Source organism: Phasianus colchicus, chromosome 1 (genome assembly GCF_987193195.1).
Source record: "Phasianus colchicus chromosome 1, bPhaCol1.hap1.1, whole genome shotgun sequence".
Classification (NCBI taxonomy): Eukaryota; Metazoa; Chordata; class Aves; order Galliformes; family Phasianidae; genus Phasianus; species Phasianus colchicus.
Window position 1 is genome coordinate 13,272,650 of NC_143436.1, and position 25,323 is coordinate 13,297,972.

General features: G+C 38.1%; 1 protein-coding gene across 2 annotated transcripts in view; it reads right to left on the reverse strand.

Annotated features, from left to right (window-relative positions):
- The window catches only part of PTPN12 (protein tyrosine phosphatase non-receptor type 12), a 70,635-nt gene that overhangs the window by 22,249 nt on the left and 23,063 nt on the right, over window positions 1-25,323 (reverse strand). For both annotated transcript variants that reach the window (XM_090135523.1, XM_090135527.1), the window contains exons 2-11: window positions 16,092-16,200; window positions 12,745-12,821; window positions 11,789-11,884; window positions 10,747-10,785; window positions 10,085-10,156; window positions 7,548-7,607; window positions 4,287-4,429; window positions 2,705-2,771; window positions 2,040-2,117; window positions 1,847-1,945 (exon numbers count right to left, since the gene is read on the reverse strand). In XM_090135523.1, coding sequence (XP_089991649.1) covers window positions 1,847-1,945; window positions 2,040-2,117; window positions 2,705-2,771; window positions 4,287-4,429; window positions 7,548-7,607; window positions 10,085-10,156; window positions 10,747-10,785; window positions 11,789-11,884; window positions 12,745-12,821; window positions 16,092-16,200 — 840 coding nt within the window. The remainder of the gene's footprint in view (window positions 1-1,846; window positions 1,946-2,039; window positions 2,118-2,704; window positions 2,772-4,286; window positions 4,430-7,547; window positions 7,608-10,084; window positions 10,157-10,746; window positions 10,786-11,788; window positions 11,885-12,744; window positions 12,822-16,091; window positions 16,201-25,323) is intronic.

A 25,323-nucleotide genomic window follows, 5' to 3' on the forward strand; every position in this document is an offset into this window, starting at 1 on the left:
ACACGTTCAGCATTGTGTCTAAGTTACATCTCTATGAATACTACTACTCATTGCCAATCAGATAAGCTTTTTACTGTGATGTTGCTGGCAAACACTGCTTACAAAGCTTAACTCAATTCAAGAAAAGCAACTGGACAATAAAACTACAAAGTCAACCTTACGGAGTACTCCAAAACTTCAGGTAATACATAATATTCATAATATAACAAGCAGGCAAAAGAGAACACCTTCCAGCATCCTATAATAGTACTGTATCAGAAGTAGAGCCATTCTTTTATCTGCAACTGTTCTCACTGAACACAATTAAAACCCCTCACATAAGCAGGATTCTACACTCGCTGTAGTATCCATACTTTCCCAAGTATAAAGTAATGATTTTGTTTCATAGCGAAGTACTTTCTTGGTAACAGAAAACATTTTTGTCCATGTTTAACAGATGCTCAAAACCAGAAGACAGCCAAAATATTCAAGAACTTCTCCACTTATTACTTATTTCCAACCACCCACTAACTTAATGTGTTTATTCCTATATACCCATTCTAATGCTTCTCACTTGCCCCACTATTGCTATAAATGATAAATGTTTACTTCTGATAGGCAGACTAAGATCTAGGACAGAACCTGAACATATTCCACTACATTTGACAGTGATATGAAAACTTTCTGCAGCAGGCTTAGTTTCATCTCAAAGTAAACATGCATTCCAGGGCACTAAGACATGCATCAAAAAACTATGTCACCTCATTTAGCACTTCTTCCAGACCACAGATGTTCAGGAATACATGTCAATAATATGAAACATTTTTGATTCTAGGAAGAGTGCAGATACAGGTCAGATCAAAGTCAAATAGCTAGAAGATATTGCAGACTCTTATGCCTTTTTATTTATTTTTTTTTAAAGACAAAGTAATGTCATTAGGAATCTGTTCTGTACAAACCTAATGAATCTACATATTCCAAAAGCTACCACATTTATTTATCACCAGTAAAATGAAAATTCCCACTCCAATTATGCTGAAGATCAAACTCAACTCACTTAAAGCAACCTGCCCTACCTACGTTGTACTTAGCCCATTAGGTTATTTCAGTGATGACTACAAGCCTCAGAACTATTGCATGAATTGACAGAGTCTGAAGAGAACTAACAGAAAAATGCCTGCTTTTTTTCCGGGAATTAAAAGTGTTTTAGACTTCCTACAAAGAACCATGTAAAAATGCTAAATCCCTACAATTAAAGATTTTTTCCAGCAAAGTGCAGTAGTAAGATAAATGCAAATCTACTGGGTTAAAATTGGGTCCAGCACTACAGTGGTGACAGGGAGGAAGGGAGAATAAAATTGGATGAATTAAGCTCAGTTCAAACACACAAACTTACATGCAAACCGAGCATTTCATTTTAATGTGTTCTTCATTACACCATTTAACAAGTAACTCACAGAAAGTCAGACATTTTCATTTTGTCATCAGTTTTTGGGCAAGTAATGCCAGTCAAAGCAAGATACCAAACAGTTCAGCTGTCAACTACTATCACTTCACCAAGATACTTCACTCTAAATTGATGTACATACTAAGTTTTGCATTTCATCCATCCTAAAATTCTTTCTATTACTTCTCCCAACACAGCTGGCATTTGGTATATGTGGCAACTATTCTGTTATTTATCAGACTTAACTCTTATAATCAAATTTAAGTGTAAGCTAAGTACAAGAGAACTCCCTACTCAGCAAAAAGCACTTGTAGTGCAAACCTGCTTCATAACAGGAATGAACAATTAAAAATAAGACTTCACAACAAAAACTCAACCACAGTTACAACTGATGAAAACTCATATGGGAAAGGCACATACCACTCCATCTGCAATCTTCCAGTCCGTACAGCTTTCATACTTTTGCAGTTGCTTTTCAAACAGTTGTGCTATGGCTCGATGGACAAGTTCATACTGCTCCTATAGTAATTTTTCAGATAAAAATTAGTGCACAGGACCTTTATATAGAATGAATGATATATTATCGTAAGATGCATTTTAAAACAAACTATACCTTTGTCTGCACTGCAGAATGCCTTTGCGTCCTCATTTCCTGTATTAAATTAAATACGTTGAACTCTTCAGGTATTTTCTGAAATATAGAAGGAAGTCAATTATATTGTTGTAACCGCTTGTAAAAATAGCAATACTTTTGGATGCCTAACTTCTGCAAGTAAACAATCAATTCTTCTGACTTTGTAGCCACTCAGAATTCTTTTATAAAGCAATTCTTCTCCAGAACTTGTTTTTAAACATTTCATTTTGACCAGATGAGAGCATTTAAAAGCATTCTGAAAATGAGACATTCAATGGAAGCATTAACACGACATTTCACAAGCTAGAAACTCCCAGAAGACATTATCTCCTTACGTTCTAAATATCAAGACTTCAAAAGCTGCAAAATCAGAGATGCTGGAAACAGCATCCAAAATCACTTAAAACTGAAATATATCCAAATGTGGAATATAGTTCAATGCTTTTTTTTCCTCAAAAAAATAAAAATTTGATGTCAAAGGAAAGTTCACACCACAGCATGAATGTGATGAAGGTAAACATCCAACCTGTCGTAAGAATTTTAGAACACAGAGACATTTCACAGTTTCAGAACATTTGAAAGCTCAATCAATTGTTGTTATGAAATGATGGAACGCCACAATTTTTTCTTGTAAGGTTCCTTACCCCAGCTTTAAGCAAATTCCATGTATAATCTATGGCACAGATGGCTCCTGTTCTTCCACACCCTGCACTTTGAACATAAACAGGTACATTAGAAACTGTTTTAAATGGCTGAAAAGGCACTACAAGCTTCATATTTTCAGAACCCATATAAAACCAAAAACATTTAATTCCTCCAACTATCATTTTAAGCTTGTTCCACTTAAACCTGTAACATTTTCAAATAACAAATTTAGTAGAGCAAAATTAAAGCTTTCAATACAAGTTTTTTGTGGCTGACCAGAACTGCAGTCATGAAAAACATTTTGATATTGACTTTTTCACTGCTTCTTTTCTTACACTATTTCTAGCTATCACTGCTTTAACAGTAGCAATTTTATCAAAGTTTAATGACAGATGCTAAGCAGAAGAATGGAACGCATTTAAAGAGTTTCCACATTTTTCTGCTTCAACAGCATACCTGTACTTTCCGCTTGCTATTAGCAAACAAGTTGAAAAAAGTGACAGTGACCTGTAGCACTTATTCTTCCTAATGCATAAACACCTATTTTTCCAGATCGAGTTACAGTGCAATAAATATGTATCATTACATAGTTGTGAAGTTGTACTGGCATTCAAGAAAAACAGAACAAAGTGAAACTAATCTCCATGCTAAAGAGATTTTGGGTTTAGACCCAATTCCTTAGGAAGGCAAGTTATCTGAATGCTGCTTTAAGACTGAAGATTTCTGTAACAGTTGTAGAGGACATCCAGAATTAATAAGCCTCTAAGGATTTATAATTCCCTGGCTTACTAACACAAACTGAGTATTTTCCTACATACAGTACAGCAAACAATGTTGATAACACACTAATGTTTGTTGTTGCCTGCTAAGCCAAGGCAATTCACAGCAAAGGGCCCAAGCTGGGAGGGAAAAGAATTGGAACAGTTGACTTAAACTGGCCAAAGGGATATTCCATACCATATGACATTAAGGAGGAGGAGTTTGGAAGGGAGGGAGTTAATCTCAGCTTCTTCTGCACCTTAGGGGTCTAGCTAGGCATCACTCCAGGGGTGGAGAACAATTACTTGTGCATCACTTGCTGTATTTTATATATATATATATATATGTAAAGATATAAATTGCCATATATATCATTCATATATATATATATTGATATATATATAGTCATATCTGTTTTTTCTCTTAGAAAATAATTTATCTCAACCCATGTGTCCTACTTTGTTGTTTCTGATTCTCTTTCCTATTCCCCTTGAAAGAGGAGGAGTGAGTGAATAACTGCGTGGTATGAAGCCACCTGCCAGGATAAGCCACAACAAATGATCTTCAGAAAGTTTGTCGTAATGAGGATCTGAATGTTTAAAGAGCCACAGGAATAATGTTCTCAACTGAAATAAAATTCTACTGTGATGTGAGTTTAAGATAATGAGGACTGTATCAGTCTGAGCCAAGTTCTGACATGAGGAAATATTCCTTCTTAGAAAACTAAAGTAATTGCAATTTGGAATCACACTAGCCCATCTCCTACTACAAGTCTAAATTTCTAAAACGTATATAAAGTTTAAAACTAAATGTACTTGATACCTGCAGTGTATGCAGATTGGTACATCTTCATGTTCCTGGTATTCTCTCATCAAACTGATCATGTCCAGAATAGAATCAAAAGATGATGGGACATCATGGTCAGGCCAGTTAACATAATGAAATTGATAGACACTACGAGTTTCCTAAGGGAGGAGGAATGAAAGTTGTTAATTATAATGCCTATTTCAGGAGCTTGTGTGAAATAAATTATTTGGTGAGGTTCCTTAGTAGCCCAGACAATCGAAGCCATTTTAGTTTATAAAAAACCTACAACTAACAGCAGCTTAAAAAAAAAAAGAAAAAAACAGGAAATTCTGAAATGTTTGAGTACTACTAGTGCATGGGTGAAAACACTGCAAGCCAGTTTGCTGAAGGAGTAAAGAAAACACCTCATGAACATATGGGATACAGAACCCATAATGCTGCACCATCTTAGAGATTCTCAGTCTCTACAGTCTTAAACTTTGAAAGGATGAAAGAAAGGCAATGAGGAAACCACCCCCTTTTCCAGTCATGCTCCAGTAACTGGAAATTTTCTGTCATGTCCCTTTGACAGACTGCAAAATAAAATGCGCGTGCAGGTAAAAATTAAGGAACTTAAAATAATTTGGGCTACATCCAAGACGGCTCACACTTGCAACACAGTTGTATACTTTTATCCTAGTTGTTCATTTGACAGTAGGCCTTAGGTAAACAGCAGGATTTAAAACACATTAGTTACTCAGCTACCAGAATTCCTTACAGAACAGCTCAAATTCTCACTTTCACTATTACCCAAACTCCCCACAGAAAAGCTACTTTACTGCAGCTCTCCACGCTGTCACATCTCTTGATTCCAGCACGTGCACAAAATAATACACTGGAGAGGCAGGAGCATGAAATTTTTATCATTATTACAGGTTACAGGTTAAAGGACCTATACTATCTTCTGTTTAGTTATCTGAGAAGCAATCTGGTGGACTTTTTGAACATGGAAATTTATATGATCTTCCAACTGAAACAACTATTTTGGAAATGATCCTTTTATTAAATCTGTGAGCACACTGTAGCTAGCAAAAGCAAAAGAATGCCCAGTGTAAGAAAACAAATATAAATCCAACTGGTTATATAAAAATCAATATCATTGGCAGGGAAGACAAATACATCCCTTTATGGTCCATCAAGAACTTCCACTTAATTACGTTTAATGAGTCATTTTTCCACATGGGCAGAACAGTCAGAAAAAAATAATTTCTAAATCTAAGCTTTTTATATATAAATTAATAATGAAAAGGAATCTTCATAGTCCTGTTTATTGTAACTTTTTAAGAAACCCATTGACTTAGTCCATAATAATCTTCAGCTTTCAAACTAGTTTTCCTCATGGCAATTAGGATAACTTCCATATTCACATAACTTCATGTATATAGTACATATATAGGATTTTGAATGATATCCCACTGAATGTCCTACAGAAGGAACAAAAGTTGTCCTTATTCTAGAAAACTAGAAAATATTCTAGGAATTGTGTTGAAGGATCTTTCTGCCACAAAAGCACATTTACCTCCCTGGTCCAAGACTATATTTAGAATTCTTCAAGGTAAGTCTGTAATTCTCTGTCAATGTGTGTTTTACATATACAGCATAGCTCTTTACTATCAAGAGGATAAAACCTCAAAGAAATCCTGAAGAAAATACAGAAGTCAAGCAGCTGAATATGATTTGCATGTATGGTATGGACAAGCAAATAATGAACCCCTTACAGTTTCTGAAGTAACCAGTTCTCAAAGTTTGGGTAATAAAAATACCCGATTCTGCTTTGGGGTTTTTAATCTTTTCGGTATTGTTTTTAATTCACCATACCAGTAAATGCTGCAAAAAACAGTTATTGTTCTGCAGTTAATTGCTGCTGTATCAAAAAATTCATAGGATGGTCAGCTATGAGATTCAGAAAACATGAACAGAAATGAATTGCTCAGAAGCACACATCTTGCTGCCAACGCCTAGGAAGCCACAGCAAACACAAATCACCCCTCAAACAGCACTGCATTAATAAACACTTTTGATAACTGCTGTGATATCAGTTATTGAAATGGAATAAAGTAATGCTAAACAAAATAAATGTGAGTTACGTTGTAAAAGATTATTTCTTAATACATTATGCCAAAAAGGATGACAAGCCTTCTTTAAAAGAGATTGCCAGCCTTTCCATTTTTGCAGGAGTGTTCCATGTTTATTTTTTCATTTACTGAATTCCTTTTAGGAAAAACACAGTCACCTCAAATTTGGCATTTAAGTTCATTCATTCTTAGCCCTTACACGAAAATAAGTGCTCTTATTTCACTGAATAGGTTACAGTTCCTTCTCACAATCAACACATCTGATATTCAGTTTATAAAGCAGATTTCGTGCTTTACAGCAGCTCTTTGGGACTAAAGATTTTAACCAAGATAAATTAACTATTTTTTTCACAATGAGACAAATTATAATCTTGTTTAACTGCCAACAAGTATTATATATGAATTGAGTTACCAGACATTCTTGAACATTAAGATAACTCTTCAAAAATTCAGCTTAGTTCTCTTCTAAAAATACATTTCTACTTTATCCTTCTATATAATTACACACATTTCTCCCATGTCTCCCCTTGCAGAACTTTACCAAGCAAAAAGACAACACAGCTCAACTTCAGCAAGAACATACCACATTTTCCACAAATATTACCATTTTAAATGCACAATACTTTTTTTCCCCAAAAACTACAAGTAGAAATCTTGAAAAAAATCATGAAATTGTCGTTCTTGCTTTATTTAGCAAGACAAGTACATTAATGGGCATAAGAAATATCCCTTTGCATTGCAAAACCCTCTTGATTAAAAATGAAAGTTTATGGAATGAATTCTAACAAGTACTTACACTCAGCCCAAAAAAAAGCTAAAAGGAAGCAGTCTCTTTTGACAATTTGATTCAGTCTGTGGTCATACTTTCAGTTTGGGTAAAGAACAAAATATTTCTAGGTTCGCAGCAGCTTTCCAGTTGTTAATGCGTGATATTAAAGACCACATGCCTTTGTCTAACCAAAAAGAAAGGTAGTTTCACTACTCTTTTCTTACGTACTTCAGTTTTTAACATCACCTCTATGTTTGACAATTTACATACATACAGAATCATCACCTAAAAAAAGTGAAGAGATTTTCACCAGTTCCCTTCACTTATCACTATAGAGAACTTTCTAGGCAACCATTAAGTCACAGATAAGGCCAGAATTCCTCATGTACTTACATTTTGAAATTCAAGTAATAACGTTCTAATGAAGTAATCTGTTCTTGCTTGCTCAGCTTCCTAAATAAGATAAAACAGTAATGAATGGAAAAAAGAGACAAACATATGTAACTAGAACACATACAGGACATAACTGAAATCCAAGCTCAGGGTTTGTTTTCATTTTTGAATTTACAGTTTTTATATCTGTTATTTTCCCAAAGATGGACAATTAAAATATTGATTCTAAACCAAAAGCAATATATCTTGCTGTAAGCAACATACTTGTGAAAGATTTTGCTTTTTCTTAAAATAAAAACTGGGGTTTTCCAAGTGAATAACTTGCACCTGAAACTGTCAGTAAGTACAAGCATTATAATATACTACTTTTGCTTAATTTCTCTATGCATTTTGTTCATCTAGTTTTTCCTCTTCCAGTTATCCTTCTGTAGCACTTCTCTTGTCTAAACTTCAACCTCTTAATCTGTATTTTGATATCCATTCCTCAGGGATTATTTTCAATGAGAGGGGCATCTGAATGGGTTATTGTCATTATCTTTGTTGTGGCCAAAAAACCAAATCTTCTAACCTCTCAGAATTTTCAAATCCACTGCTGACACTCCAAAGTAGGTTTACACTGCCTATACTAAGCAATGTTGTTTTACTTAAAACATCAGTAATAGCACAATTTGAAGAGACCTCAAAAATCATAACTGTTCCAGCTTTCCACAGTGAATTTTAGGAGACTGCATATGTGTTTTTGTTTCCTCCTCCTACTGGGTATTTACCATTTTCCATCAAGACAACAAATGCACTGCCTTGCAGGTTTAAAGTAGATATTGCATACCTAGTGGCAACAGAATCCATATACACCATCTTACACAGCAAGATGATTTATGATCACTTGACAGTTCTATTCAAGTACAAATTGAATCCATGATTCAGGTTTTTCTCATATCAGCACAATCTAAAGGACCCAACAGAAATTTCAGGAGCCCTTTTTTCAGCACATGTTATACATGTCTAAAGAGAGATGCATGTAAGAAAAAGTAGCAGAGGTTATGACAAAAGATGACTGGCATTGGAAAGGTGTTTTTCAAGACTTTGAGGAAGAGTGGAAGAATAGAAGACAGATGGACTGCAAGGACACAGAAATAGTTTCCTTTAAAATATATTACTGAATTGCTACTGAACTGCTGTAAACAAGTATTCAAACAATTAAGAAGAATACAGCGTTAAGGCTGTTCTACTGACCTGTAAGGACAGCAATAAGAGAAAATGACAAAGACACGCTGGCTAAATCAGCCTCAGGCCAAGAGGAAGAGACACTGGTACACGGATATCTTCTTACGTTTATATAGCAGCCATGAAAATTACAAGCAGTGAGTGATGTCAGACATCTTACAATAAGCTCAGAATCACCTACATGGCTTCAGCAGGATATGGTGAGAAGTAATCACAGCAAAAAATGAAAATCCCAAACCAAAAATGTTCATCAAATTCAGGGTCCACTGCATTATATAAACACTAATTATCCAGAGGCAATACCCAATCAAAGAAATACTACAAATTCATTGCCACAAGCTGGCAGCAAGTGTAAGGAAAAGGATCATCCTATACAGTTTATTTCTTTAGTTAAAGACTTCATCTATCACTGAACACAATGTGATAGGCTGGATGCATCTTGGCATGATCTGAAAATGAAGCCCTGACAACGTGATCAAAGCTCCAAGAACCAGAAGTGGGACAAAACGGGCCTCAATTTATGGAAGAAACAAAGATACACCACCAGATGTGTACAAAGGCAACCAGATACTACCTCCCACCCAGGAAACACCAATCTTACAATCCTATAATTATTTCTGTGGTTATGCTCCTACATACCTCATTCTTACTCACACCCTGAATACCTCACAAACAATCATAGAACCACAGAATCACCAAGGTTAGAAAAAACCTTCAAGATCATCCAGTCCAACCGTCCACGTCCCACTTATATCTTTCCACTAACCCATGTCTCCTAGTACCACATCTAAACAGTTATTGAATACCTCTAGTGACAGTGACACTATCACCTTCTTGGGCAGCCTGTTCCAGCATGTAACCATTCTTTCAGAGAAGAAACTTTCTCTATTTATGATACCTAACTTCATGTTCCTCAAAAAAAGTAAACCAATCCAGTGTTACTTTCATTTCTCTTACACATCTAGAAAGCATAAGTGATAATGGAAAGAAACAGCTACTTGAATATTATCTACATTCTTGATCAGCTACAGACATTCAAAACTACATGATGTAAAGTTAAAGAAATGGCACAAAAAGAAACAAAGCCATTGCACATGTTCCCCGCTTAAAAAAATCACAAGGAATTCAAAAATCCTGTAAGACTTACATACACATATTGCTTTCCATCATTTTCTTTCGTGTCTTCGGTAAAATTTGATATTGAACAATTGAGTGTTTCTTCCATAATACAAGGCTTGACACGAGTCGAGTACCTACTATAACCTAATGGAGCAATAATTCCATAAAACTCTTTTATAAAGCTTAATACTTACACATGAAACACGAAATGGTCCAAAAGTTACTGCTGCTTCCCCATACAACGGCCAGTAACGTTCACATTTTTTCTGTTGAAGCAAAGAATCCTAGTTTAGTTGGTACATGATATTGAAAGATGGTTAACAACAGAAAGAGTAGACAAGATGACAGTTACTAATGCCTTGTTTTCTATTCTTCTATTTCAATTGAAACTGTCTCTTAAGAAAGTAAGCTGTCCATTGTTTTGGTATAACAAATACAACAAAAAAACCCACAAATGACTAGATCAATAAATACAGCCTGTGGAGTCTTTGTATCAGCTGTATCAATTGAGAGGAAATTCTGAAGGAATTGGTGTTTTGATAGTTGGCACACATCTCGCTAAGATGTACTTCTTTAATTCAAAATAACATGACCAGAAACAGAGCATCAGTTCAGTTCTATATACAAAGACATAATGCATATCCTGACAGAACTCCTAGATAATAACACAACACTATGAACAAAGAAGAGCAGTCACATTCATTCTTTCTTCTGTGCATAAGAATAAGCGTATTCTCATTCAATCCTGGCAGATTACTTTTATAGTTTCGGAATTCACACACACACAGTTTAACAGGTAACGGCATATTGTCCTACACAAGAACTGCTCACTTGGTTTTGTATTTAGTGCACTTACCCTTCCCATTTCAAATTCTCGACAGGCCATTACAATTATCTGAAAAGGAAAAACGTAAGCTAGCTTTAGATAGAAGAAAGATCACAAATACTTTACTGCTTGCTCCTAGCTAAGACAACACAGATACTCCTTAACTGGCTGCCACTGAAGGGACTGATTTGTAGCTGCACATTCTTTTAATACTAAAATAGTGTCCAAGTTTTATTCTGCACAAAACAAGCCAAAATACTAATAAAATATTTAAAGCCTACCTAATTTGAAGCATTTGAAATCACTGCAATCCTATATGAATATCTTATTCATTTAGCCAGACTGTACTACTGTAAGAATGTAGAACCATTTGCTAAATATAAGAAAATGCACAGTTGTGCCTATTTATAACAACATAGATTGTTTTTTTAAATCTATGCAAAAAACTGTCAAAAACCAAAACAAGATTGCTTAGGCAAAGAAATTTCAGATATGACAATCTGAATAACACTACCAAAAAACACCAAAAGGTAACCCACTTGTTACAATAGTAAGCAACTGTCTTTAAAGGGTCTGGTAAAAAACAAACCAACAAAAAAAAATTCAGAAACAAAAATTTATTTGTTGAATCCAACTTGAATAGTACTTAAAACTTAACTCCTGACAATAATTGTTTGAAAAGATCCAGAAAATACAGAAAAACAAGTTATTCAGAATTAGCATAACTAAAAGTTAGACACCCATTTTGTTTCTAATGCTGCTTCTGCATCTAATTGTCTGTCCACATGAAGGGTCAAAATGGTAAGGTCTCTTGCAGGAGAAGGGGTTAAGTACTGACCTGTTCATAAAAAGACATGATTTCATATATAATCAAAATTATTACATCTTATTACTTTATTAAATTGAATAATGAGACACAGATGTTAATTCTGTAGTTTAAGTAGCATTCTAAGACAAACCTCTGCTAAATCACCGTCAAAATTCTTGTTAATAGCTAGCTCAAACAAGAAATACAATTGATGTACCATGAAATAGAGTAATACACAATTCCTGTTTTTAAGTAGGTACTTACAGCCACATTGTATTCCCATATCATCCTCCAGAAATCTATTACTGTATTTGCTAATGGTCCCTGGGTAGCAACATACGCCTTCGGCCCATGTACTCCCTAGGATTGCACAAAGGAATCATTAATGTTTACAAAGAAAATTTATCCACACTGAATAAAAAGCTTTCATTTATAATTATGTAAAATTAGAATTCTGTTTTTGATCCAACAGGAAAGGTGAACATGAAATAGGAATCCAGTGGACATTAGTCATAATTTTGCCAGTGATTTCAAGTGGGCCTAAGATAACAGCTACTGTACTGGCAGAGACTGCAACAGAAGGCACTGAGTTAACCAATTCTGTATGCTGCAGACCTGAAAGGTATCTATAAGTCTGCACAGTTTATTACATATTTCATGATCAACACTGGAATATTTCTTCTTCTGTTAAAGCACTCCCTTTGAAAAATTCATGGAATACAATTATTTCAAAAACCAAAGATTCTGAAGTGTTTATGTAAAAAGGTTGAAGACATTTAGAGTGGCTTGGTTTTCAGAGTGTTAGGAATAAGTCCACTTCTGCCATGAACAGCAAAAGTGCATATAAGCATGCACAGTTTGTCACACACAATGCCTCTCTTATGTTCTAAAAACAGCTTCTCTTAATATCTAGCAGTTTTAACAGCATCAATTTTTTTAAATATTTCTGTCTCAACTTTGCTATGGTATAAAGTTCCAGTTTGGTTGTCTGTCACCTTAAAATGAGATTTTTCAATATTATGTTTAAACCTAAAGCAAAATAATTTACAATATTGCCCAATAAATGACATCAGGTTTGTAAATTTGTTTAAGCCACAGTAAAAAAAACATTTTTTCCTCCCAGCTCTGAATTCTAATCTCAGGGTAAAACACAAAAGCTGCACTGATCTGAAGTAAGAGCTTCGACCAAATTTTAAACCCATAAAGATAATAATTCATACCTTAATAAAGTTTGCATTGATGTAGTCAGAATCTTGGGGGGGAGTTTTTAAGGTCAGTTTAACTCGGCTGTGATCAACTAAAAGAAAAATACATTTTTTAATGTAAAGAATTACAATGTGTAAATCAATATATGGTAGTAAATATGGAACACACTGTAAATAGAGTATCAGAAGGACAAATTAAGCTTTGAAAAAGTGTTCCCAAAAACAGCATCACAGAAACAAAGCAGTTAATGAAATCAACTTGAAATTCAATTGATTAGAAGTAAGCCAAGTGGCAGTCACACAACATTATCACAGACCATGACAGACAGAATTAAATGAACGCTTACTGTATCCATAAAGCTAAAAGAATAAAGCACAGCTAACTGCCAAGTTAAAGCTGTGGGCAGGTCTCAGTAGCCCATCAGCTATTGCAATACAAAACATGCACTGTGGCTTCTTGCTTCAGCACAGCCTGACCTCTGCTCCCCAAACACCGGGCTGGGCACTTGGCTGGGGCACAGAACCCTCCCCTGCTCAACCAGAAGCAGCCAACTCCTTTCATTTACAAGGTTTTGACATTTCAAATTTCAACACTGGTCATTAAGGAATCATCTCGGAGAACATTTCCTGTAAGAATACATCTTTGGAGATCAAAATTCTCAGAAATCTTTTAAAAATATCCTTCACTACTAAATTTGTTCTGCTAACATTTTGGCTGATACCAGTGTTTCCTAGAAAACACCAATATCATTCAAACCATCTCCACAATAAGAACCAATTTAATGTAGCACCACAATAAACTGGAAACGAAGAATGAAAAAAGTACCCTGTAGATCTGAATTGGAGAATGGGAGTATATACAGAAACAGCATCTGCCCAAGTAGTTTCTAATACTTCCTGCTCCCAGGGTTGATTCCTAAGCCATAAGGCAGCTAAAACTCTATTAAGAGTCTAAATTACATAAAAAACAAAGAACAAGTCCCTCCAAAAAAAGGAAATATGAATGGTTTTGGGGTGTTGGGATGTTTTGTTGGTGCAAAACATCACTGATAATAAAAGTAACCTCAAGAAGTACGTGCTGAGTGTTAATTCTCTACTGAAAACTCTTCCAAAAAGCCCAAGACAAGGAATTTCTTTCCAGAGCCCCGATAACAAGCAGAAAACATTTGTGTCACTGTGTGGTGCTTCCTAAAATGGGACAAGCCTCGATGAATGCAAAGGCAACACTAAAATAAATACCCAGAGAAACCATTACAACAACTACACTGTCATACATTATTGTATGTACAGTGTAAAAGCATGAAATCTTCATAAATATACAGTGATGTCACAAACGTAATACTAAAAAGTATTCTTAAATGATGGATTAAAATAATTATAACTTTAGGCTACTGAGGGCTCCTATCTTTCCAGCACAGTAGATCCAAAATTCTAAAGCAGCTGCCAGATGTCAGCACTTCCAGCCTTCCTTCATCTGCCACAGCTCAGCTCTTCTCCCATTTTAGCTCCAAAACACAATTCTCCAAAGAAAATTCTACAGCAAGCTCCAAGTTCAGGAGATTAACTGTTTTTGGCTTTTTCTTTTTTTTTTTAAGCTTTATACATAGCTTAAAGGCTCTGCTCAGAATTACAAATTGGTGTCTTCAAGTAATCAGTGAACATCATGGTTAATTTGAGTGTCATTAAGGATGGCTTAGTAAAAGGGTATGCATGGACATACTGCATTTATTCTGAAGACCGCATCAAGTTAGTACTGAAGTACTGATCTCTCTGGTAGCAGTAATCATTTCTGATATACAGGGTTAATCTCCTATTAAGCTGCATTTGTAAGCTACCTTCTGGATTTATAAAACTGAAGTACCATACCCATTCTTCCTCACAAACATCTTCTAGCTTTTCTTTTGTTTCTCTGTCAAGCTGGTCTGCCATTGCTTCACTGCTAGAACTTTTTGGCGTTCAAAAATATTCTCACTTCAACTGAATGTTTACCTTCAATTTTCCTCACCGTCAGCTTTGAGTTTTGTTCATTTTCCCCATTGTGATCTATATATCCTTTCGGATCCTAATGCCTCATGTTTTGATTTTTTCAACATACTAAAAGAAAAGCTCACCCCCATTCTAGCTACGGCCACGTATTGCCACAGTGGCTATTATGTCTCGTGGATTCAGCCTCAGTGCTACTGAACTTTTCAAGTATTTTTATCTAATTATCAATAAGCCTGCATGGAATAAGCAGAATAAAGGTACTGTAACAACAGCTTCCTCTCTCTCACTGTACCCATTTAACATTTTTCCTCACAAATTAAAACAAAGCCCGATAACATTTCACTGTTTTGCTGCTTTCGAGTTCAGTGCCATGCATGTCCTCCCTTCTCACTACAGCAGCAGCCATTATGCCCACTTTGTTAAACAGTCTGAGGCCTGTGGCCAATCTGACTACTGGAAGCATAGCTCCAAGCTCTGGAAAGGGGTGAAAACTCCATCTCTAGAGAAACAAAACCCACAGGTACACCACAGTCTGAAACACAGAGTTTATTACCAGAATATATCTTGAAGCTGAAAGCTAATGATGCCTAAGAACATTTTCAGCTTCGAATGGATTATAAGCCTTCAAACACTTCTGAGAGAGCTAAGTGGAACAGACTTGTCGTTAATCTTCTGGGATATGAAAAATGGCACTTGTCAGAAGACCAGCCTTTAATCTTGCTGACAGTTACTCGTATTGAGAAGCACAGCAAGAACTGCTGAGATGTGTGGCCTCATGAGATGCACAAAGTGAACTTGCAACACACAATCTTGTCACAACAAAATCTGTTATAACTATATACTTGGTTTTAGAATTTAAAATTCTGCTCTGAGTCACATTTTATGTGCTTGAACATGGAACCATTTTACTTGGGCCACAGCAAAATACAAACAGAAAATACTCAACACTGATCTCACACATGGCTTTCAGAGTATGAACCAGCAAGGAAAGATCAGTTCTACTTCAAACCACAAACACAGGCTTCCTTAAAATCTCAGTGAGATCTTATGCTGACGTTCATTTTCTATCGTGAAAATGAAAAAAATACATACGGTTAAGGACCCCGCAAGGTCCTGGACTATTCTGAGTTAAAATGAAAGCCTCAGCTTGATACGGCTTGAGACCCAACTATTGTGTATTTGGGTGATAACTTCCCCAGCAAAATACATAAATCTCCACTTTACCTGCCAAGTTAAAAATAAAAACTCCAAGAAAATGATCTTTCAAAGCATCTCCAATTTTGTTTGTTGTTGTTAACTAAATAATGAAATTTAGAGTACATTAAGAGTAACAAACCTTTTCCCTTATCCTCTATTAACAAGCAAATCAGACTTACATGGTAATATATCCTTGTATCTGTTCTTTTTCACATTTTCTTCCTTTTCACCAGTGGCTGTTGGATAGATCTTCTCTGTTCTGTATTTTGTGGATAATCTTCTTAATCTCTGAAATAAAACATTTACATTATCTTTGCAAGTCTTAAGGCAACAGAGACATGGCTAGGTATCATCTTCATTGACGTATATGGATAAACAGAACACTCAAAAAAAACTCTCTATCCCTTTACAATTTTCACTTTTTTTTTTTTTTTTTTTAAGCCTGATTACCCGGTAGGTACTTTTTGCTCAACAGCAGCTTACAACCAACTTGGAAAGACTCTATATGGAACTCTGAAAAAGCTACTAGGCCATGGTAATATAGCTGTATTCTAATTAGAACACACACTGCCATGTTAGGGCATAAGGATTGCATTATCAAGAATACATGTGAGAAACAAACATCTGTTACTGCCCAGGATTCCCAGAGGAACATCACAGATCAGGCTGGCTTAAGAACAGCTGTTATTTTGCTGCTGAGCTCACACCGACAACTGAGCAGGAAGAACCTGGCTTTGGGCAGCTATCAGCTCCTAACACCCAACTCCCACTGAGTTTCTCATCCAGATTTCTCTGGTCCTTCTTTCAAAGGCCCTGCTGCTCAGATATACGCTGTTCTCAATGAAGTGGGTGACAGAAGGTTTACTGAACTCACAATATCATGTCCAACTTTCTCACCCTGCATTTACTGCAAATCCTCTAGATTTGAGATAAGCAAAGCCTCTATTAATAAAAACCCTCCTATCCCTTCCTCCAATACAGAAAATAAAAGCAGTACAGCTTCATTGATCCCACTCAAGGTACGCACTTGCAACCTTAAACTGAAAAGGGAGAAAAGTACTTAATCTTATATTGAATTGACATACAGATTTAAGAAGGAACCTCAAAAAGATGGCCTCAAAAAGAAAATGCTGGCTTCCAGCTAACACCAGGTAGTTGCTAAACATCACTATTGTCACTGCCAGGGTAGCAGCACACAGAACGGGCAGCAGGAAGACAGAATTTTAAAGGATAGTATTTCCTGCACAAGGAGTGGGAAACAGGTTGCTTATGCTTCCCCTTCATCTTTGATGCTTGAAAATCATCCCTGAACACTCAAAACGTTTATGGCTTTCTTTTAGGTTGTGGAACTGTGGAAGGCTGGTTGATAATTAGAAATGCACATCGTGTTTGTCACAGATTGCACAACAACATTCAGACAGGACTTCAACTCTTGAACCAGTTGGAAAGGCACTTTTCTTCCTGAATTCCTCTTAGACTACAAAAACACTTGGAAGACTCACTGCAATCAACCTAACCAAAAAGGAAAAATGAGTTGGTAATTCAACTCCCTCCAATAACTCTTCCAGAAAAAACAGAAAGGAAAGAAAAATTTAGTATTTCTACTACTTACGGAAAATACTTTCATGAAATTTGAACACAGTGAAAAGCATGTAAATGATGGACAGAAACTGCATGGATTCTGCTAATATGCACACAAGTCCATAAAAGAGCAAAAATAAAGTTAAAAAAAAAGCATATAGAGAAGCTCTGATAATTCTCAGAAGACTTCTGTGGTAGATGAAGCCACTGAATGCTAGGAACAGTAATGGAATTAGTGCACTGGATTGTTTTCTTTTGTTCTTGTTTGTTTGTTTTTTAACACAGTTATTGTAAAACTTCCAATGTTAGGTGGAACAGAAAGTCTGACCAAATGCTGACTCAAGTGCTAAATATATTACCTGAAAAGATTATACAATGAATAGAAAAATTCAATTCTTGAGCAGACATGTTAACAGTCCCAGGCAAGAAGATTCCACGCAGACCTTTGCAACACTAAAAGCAGATTCACAACTTTATATATACTTCTCTGAAAGAGTGGTCAGGCACTGGAATGGGCTGCCCAGGGAAGTGGTGGAGTCACCGACTCTGGATGTGTTCAAGGAACGTTTGGATGTTGTGTTGAGGGATATGGTTTAGTGAGAAATATTGGTGGATGGTTGGACTGGATGATCTTGTAGGTCTTCTCCAACCTTGGTGTTTCTGTGATATAGTAGAGAATTGGAGAAGGACCTGGGGGTCCTGATACATGAAAAACTTAACATGAGCCAGCAGTGTGCCCTTGCAGCTCGGAAGGCAAATGGTATCCTGGGCTCCATCAAAAGAGGGGTGGCCAGCATGGACAGGGAGGTGATTGTTCCCCTCCACTCTGCTCTTGTGAGGCCCCATCCGGAGTACTGCGTCCAGGTCTGGAGCCCCCAATACAAGAAAGACAGGGAGCTGTTGGAGAGGGTCCAGAGGAGGGCCACAAAGATGATCAGGGGACTGGAGCACCTCCCCTATGAGGACAGGCTGAAGGAGGTGGGCTTGTTCAGCCTGGAGAAAAGGCGGCTGCGGGGTGACCTCATTGCAGCCTTTCAGTACCTAAAGGGAGCCTATAAAGAGGAGGGGAATCAACTCTTTGAAAGGGTGACAGTAGGACAAGGGGAAATGGCTTGAAGTTGAGGGAAGGGAGATTTAGGTTGGATGTCAGGGGGAAATTCTTTACAGAGAGAGTGGTGAGGTGCTGGAACAGGCTGCCCAGAGAGGTTGTGGATGCCCCGTCCCTGGAGGTGTTCAAGGCCAGATTGGATGGGGCCCTGGGCAGCCTGGTCTAGCATTAGGTGGGATGACTGGTGGCCCTGCATGTGGCAGGGGGGTTGGAGATTCATGATCCTTGAGGTCCCCTCCAACCCTGGCCATTCTGTGATTCTGTGAACTCTAGTTTATAACATGGTACAGACAAAGAATACCAGGGAATGGTGAACCACAGAATCGCAGAACAGTGTAGGTTGGAAGGGACCTTACAAGACCAGTGCAGGACAGTTCCAGTCCTCTGTCATGGGTCAGGGACACCTCCATTGGATCAGACTGCCCAAAGCCCCATCCATCCCCACCTGGCCTTTAACACCCCCAGGGATGGGGCACCCACAGCTTCTCTGGGCAGCTGTGCCTCACCGCCCTCTGAGAAAAACATTTCCTCTTAAAAATGCACACAGGACTCACTGCCCTTACCTTTGTCAAATTAAAACAAAAGTTGGCAGTGCTAAGACTGAACCGGGAGTCTACAGATAGCGAATATAATTCAGCTACATCAGCCAACAACTGTAAGACTGAAAAGTAGTTTGAAATAAGTGATGAGCCTCCAATCCAAAAAACATAAAACCCCACAAAAAGAAAGTGATTCTTCCCAAGCATAGCTACAAATATGCTCCCCATCTCAATATTTTATTTTTCACCTCCTCTTATTTTTCTGGGACAAGTGCTTTGACTGCGCTTCAGAAAAGTAACAGAGTAAAGTTTAGAGGGAAAAGAAACATCTAAACACTGAATAGAATGTGAATAGAAGCAGAAGTTGTTTCCTGTGAAAAAAGACACTTGAGGAAGTGGTACAGGAGAAATAATAGGTATCAAAAAGCACCCTAGGAAGATGGTCATTTCTGCTCTGCCTATTTTAAAGGTGGGCAAGAAAAAAAAAACAGTATCAGGATATAATATGGATCTACTGCAAGGTGAAAACACCAGAAATGGCCCAGTACCAACTTTCATTCTCCGGAGACCAATGAGATAATTAATCATATCCTTTTCTCTTACAAAATCTGCAAAATAAAGTGGAAAGCAGGACTAGCACAGGCCAGCTCTGAGGCAAAGACCAGGAAAGAAATGTTGCAGAATACACATCTCTGTTCCTAAATTACTTTTGGATTCATTCTTGTCACACCTATTTGTCCGCTGCATTGTGATATGGGTAATAGCAGGTAAGTAAGCACCGTCATGAGAGCAGCTAAAAAAGAATAAGTATCTTTATGCTTCCTTAGCGTAGTATTCTGAGCTACACAGAATAGTACCTACTTTATGCTTCAGAAGGGAATGTCTTGACTTAAAAGTAAGGAAAGAATTCTGAAAACTGAGCCTTGAATCACCAGGAGGAGTGCTGGACCACAGGAGCAGAATTCACACTGCATAGAAAAGGAGGCTTCTGCACAAAGGGCTGCAGTGTGCGCACAGCCTGCTTCAGGGTGCAAGAGATGCAGTGCTTCCTAGGCTACAGCCTGGAGTGACCAGAGCAAGGAGAATGTGCTCAGTGACAGAATGGGGTAATGGCAGGGCAGAGAAAGAAAGAATTTTGTTCAGACTATGTTAAATCAATGAAAGATATCCAGCGAGATCTGTCACGGTCTACTTTCATGCTAATTCATCATACAGAGCTGTCTGCAATACAAAGCAACACTCACTTGGGCTAAGTAAGGCAGTGGAACTGCCAGGAGACGCACAGCCACACACAGCGACACAGACCAGGCCCACACCCCTTCCACACTCACCACAAAGCTATTCCAGGACCTCAGAAACCTTCATTCGCATCTTCCTTTAAGAATAAAACTGACAAAAAGTAACCAAATATTTGTGACAAAGAACTACATTCACAAGGCCTTAACTTTCGTTCTCATTAAAAATATTCAAGTTTAATTCTGCTTGCTCACTGTACTGTGAAATGGGTACTGGGATGGTGACAAACACCCTTTGAGGGTTGGGGTGGGTCCTAGGAACAAGGTGGGTTTCAGAAGCCTAATTCCAACTTCCACTGTGGTTTTATAATCTATAATATGATTAAAGTTCTACTTCAGTGTTTTTAGTGAGACAAACCAACTCTTAAAATCCAACACATGAAATCCAACTGCACAAAAAATAACTTTGTCCAGGCAGTTTAGAAAACATTTCTGACTTTCAGAGTCAACACTGTGAGTCTATTTCACACTTCAGAAAGCGTGACAGATGAAAAACTGAACATGAGCCAGCATTGTGCTGCAGCTCACAAGGCCAATGGTATCCTGGGCTCCATCAGAAGAGGGGTGGTCAGCAGGGACAAGGAAGGTAACTGTTCCTCTCTACTCTGCACTTGTGAGGCCCCATCTGGAGTACTGTATCCAGGTCTGGAGCCCCCAGTACAAGAAAGATGTGGAGCTGTTAGAGAGGGTCCAGAAAAGAGCCACGAAGATGATCAGAGGGCTGGAGCACATTCCCCACGAAGACAGGCTGAGGGAGCTGGGCTTGTTCAGCCTGGAGAAGGCTGTGAGGAGACCTCATTGCAGCCTTCCAGTATTTTAAAGGGGATTATAAAAAGGAGGGGAATCAACTTATCAACTTTTTACTCAGGTGATAGAACAGGGGGGAACGGCTTTAAGCTCAAGGAGGAAAGGTTTAGAATGGACGTCAGGGGAAGTTCTTCACAGAGACTGGTGAGGTGCTGGCAAGGCTGCCCAGAGAGGCTGTGGATGCTCCATTCCTGGAGGTGTTCAAGGCTGGGTTGGATGGGCCCTGGGAAGCCTAGCCTAGTACCAGATCAGGACATCGGTGGCCCTGCCTGTGGCAGGAGGTTGGAACTTGTTCATCCTTGGGGTCTCTTCCAACCCAAGCCATTCTGTGATTCTGTTAAGACACACAGCTTAATTCTAGAAAAATGCTATTTGTGGACTGGAGAAAATATTTATACTCACTTTGAAAGCTTGAACCTTATTTAAGTTATCTAAGCTCTTGTGCCTCCTTCCTGGGATCCTCCATAAGGGGACACATGAAAAATATTCACCAGGAGTTTGCTTATTCAAAGCCCCCTGCGACTCTCCTAAGATTTACTTTCTAAAACCTCAGCATAAAAAACAGATTGAAGCAAGCATTGCTGTTCTGACTGTACCTAAGGAACAGCACACAGCAGCATTAAACTCAGCTTCCACAACACATTTGCCACATGATAACAGGCCACAGGCTTCATAGGTTCTGTACAGACAGCTGTGGCAGCAGGGTTGGGAGACAGCACTGATCACACAAGAATGTATTTTGCTTCTCAAAATTCACGTCAGTGTATCAAATACCCCAAAAATACCCAAAAATACCCCCAAAAATCACTGAAGAAAATCTTCTATAATAATTCTCTTAATAGTCAAAGCATAAAACGACACCAGGACACACTTGAAAAGAAGTGATGTATTAATGCATTCATTTCCTAAGACAGCTCTTTCCAGCATAAGCTTAACATTTCTTTGTGCTTACTGGCACACAGGGGAAGAAAAACACGTGCATGATGTTCAGCTGTGCTCTCCTCCTAGTAATTTAATACACATTACTAAGGCAGAAGAAAATTCCCAGTCCTCTCATGCAGAGAGGAAACTATACCTGTAAGGAACCTCCTAAAACCATCTTGGTTCTGCAAGTATTTTAGCCTACAGTCCTTCCAAATCTAAGTGATGTTTCCCCACATCATTTTCTGATCACTCAGCGCTCTGGGAAACACCAGGGCAGGATGATGTGAATGAGCTCAGCTGGAACATGGACTCTCAGAGGAGCCACGGGTACCTCTGCAGCTCCAGGCTGCACAGGAAGACACAAACACATGCAGAGACCTGGCTGCCTTTTGTCACTGCCAGCACAGGAAGCACGGGCCATTTCTGGGATTATGCTTTTTCCCACCGAGTCTTGGGAGCATTTGAAAAACAGCCCATGCTTGTGGCAAATGTCAATCTTTTCCCAGTTATTCCTGTCAGCTTGCAAAGAACTATTTTTAAGAATTTCTAGACTTCGTGCTGTAAGGAAAAAGCTTTCCCAAACACTAAGTATAAACAATGACAGGAAAATGATCCAATTCTATTAAAAAAGCTTTGCTGCATCTCAACACTTCCGCGTGGCTTTGGCTGCAAGAAATAGTTCAGACTGAACCCATTTCTCTGAAATGGGATTGTGTTGTGGTTTCAGCCAGCTAAGACAGATTGCAAGCTGAACTGATCGGAAGAACCAAATTTTTTTGGGAGCCTGTACTACCTCAGCTCTCCCTTCTGGCAAAATCCACTGACTCTCAAGCTCTGGGCACTCCTCCAGGGGACTGCTGAAGTGATTAATAGACAGGACTGATATAAAGAGTCTTCTGGGAGTCCCATCTTCTGTATTTCACTGCAGTAAGACAGCTCATATGAAAACCACCACCGTGTTCAAGGAAGCTTGTGTGAACCCTATAAAAGAAAAGTCCCTCTACAATTAGGTAGCAAACTGGGATCCATACTGTTCCAGTATTAGCTGGCATATTGCACTGTGTTAACTTGGCTGGCTGATTCCTCAGAGAAGAGGAGTTCACCTTATGGCATCATTTAGAAATTTAAATTCAGTAAATAAGCATTAGTCAAGGCAGACACCACACACAAGGAAACCCCCTGCTTAAAGGAGATAAAGCAAAACACTGAACTACCAAAACTTCACTATCCTGTACAAAGTTACTAACATATGACTTCAGATGTTTTTAAAAGCTCCACAGCATTTTCATTCACACGTTCAAATTGAAGCTGTAATTTTTTTTATCCCTGAATGAAGCAGTTTCGTTAGCATGATCTATTGCTACAAATGCATCAAGTGAAAATGTGCAGGACAATACAGCTGGCAGAACACCAGCAATCACAGTGAGTGATGAATTGGCCAAGGAGGGCAGTGTTAAGACTGGGATGCATTATAAAAAGCATGGCCAGCAAGGAGCAGTGGCCGAGAACTGGAACACTGTAAGTTCCATACAAACATGCAGAAGAACTTCCTTATGATAAAGGTGATGGAACACTGGAGGAGGTTGCCCAGAGAGGCTGTGGAGACTCCTATGGAGATATTCAAGACCCAGCTGGATGCCTAACTGTGCAAACTGTTGTAGAGAACCTGCGTTAGCAGGGAGTTGGACTCAATCCATGAGGTCCCTTCCAACCCCTGTAATTCTGTAATTTCATTAATGTGAACATATGTCATGAGAAAGCAGTCTGACTTTTGGTTTGAAGTCTAGAAAACTTCAAAAAGTCTCAGTGCAAAAACAGAAAAGGCATTTATAATTAGCACATCCCACAAATAACATGCTGCTTAGCAGTACAAAAGGAGCTCAGCAATAATTCCTAACAGAAATAATTCCTAACAGAAATAAGCCTCACATTTGTCCGAGATTTTCCACAAGATTTTCAGTTCTTGAAAACAAACACAAACAGAATAAGGAAGCAAAAACACAGAGACACTAGGAAACAAAACTCATACCCAGAGAACCCTGCTGCTTAAGAGCATAATTTTCAAGTGACTGGATTTGCTACTATCCTCTTATTCATTTAGCCTTCAGGTTCTAGTATTTCTGTGTGTGCACTGACAGAATAACTGTATTAAAAACTTCTTATCTAACCTTGAATTTCTTCTCAAGCCTTCCTTGGAACGCATGCAGCTTTTATCCATCTTACTTCGCTGTGTGATTACAAAGGTAACATGTTTCTACAGAAAGCTACAGTGAATAATTTCTAAGAGAACATTTTTACAGCACTCCAGTTGATTAAGTGTTACAATGGGATCAATCAGCAGGGCTGCAAAAAGGGCCAAGAGCTGCTTACTGAAAAAAAACAGCTACTAAATACAGTTCAAAACTGAGCTAACTAACATACAACATATGCCATCTTCGTATGTCAGCCTTCTATACCAATCTTCTCACCAATTCCTTTTTCACAAGCAGTTCAGCTTACAAGTCAAGACAGTAAGGGCTTGAGCTGTCCTCCATACAACATTTTGCAAGCTTTCAAAAAAAATATTCATGTTAGCGCAAACAAATGACGACTTCCTCCTCTGTGAGAACTCTTAAAACTTGCCACTTAGCTATGCATATCAACCTACCGAATACAACGCATATCTTGCACTAAAGAAGAAAAGAAAGTTTTCCCACCTCCAACCCTTTTTTGCAACCTTTTCTCCAGGAGACTGTAGATGCCAACTCTATCAGTGCTACACAATTTTACCGCCAGCATTCCAACATTCAGCTGATTTGTTCAAGAAACCGACAGACACATTTAAGTCTCATTTCAGTTGAATCTGCATTCAGTTCTGACTAGGAATTTAAGGTCTTATCATAAGATGCCTATAAACAACTGGCACAAAGAATTGGCTGACTGCTCGGTTCTCATTACACGTGTACTTCCTTAGCAGCAGGAAGCCCTGTACCACAGCACAAGGGTACAAAGAGGAATAACCCTCCCACCTTCAGCAGCTTCCTACAGAAAAGGTTCAGGCACACTGGGTGGGGGGAGGGAGCAGGACAGGCTGCTTATTGTAGCAAGATGTCATCTGCATGTGCACTCAGCACAGGCATTTACAGAGCCCTCAGAACCATTGTAGGATTCAGCAGCA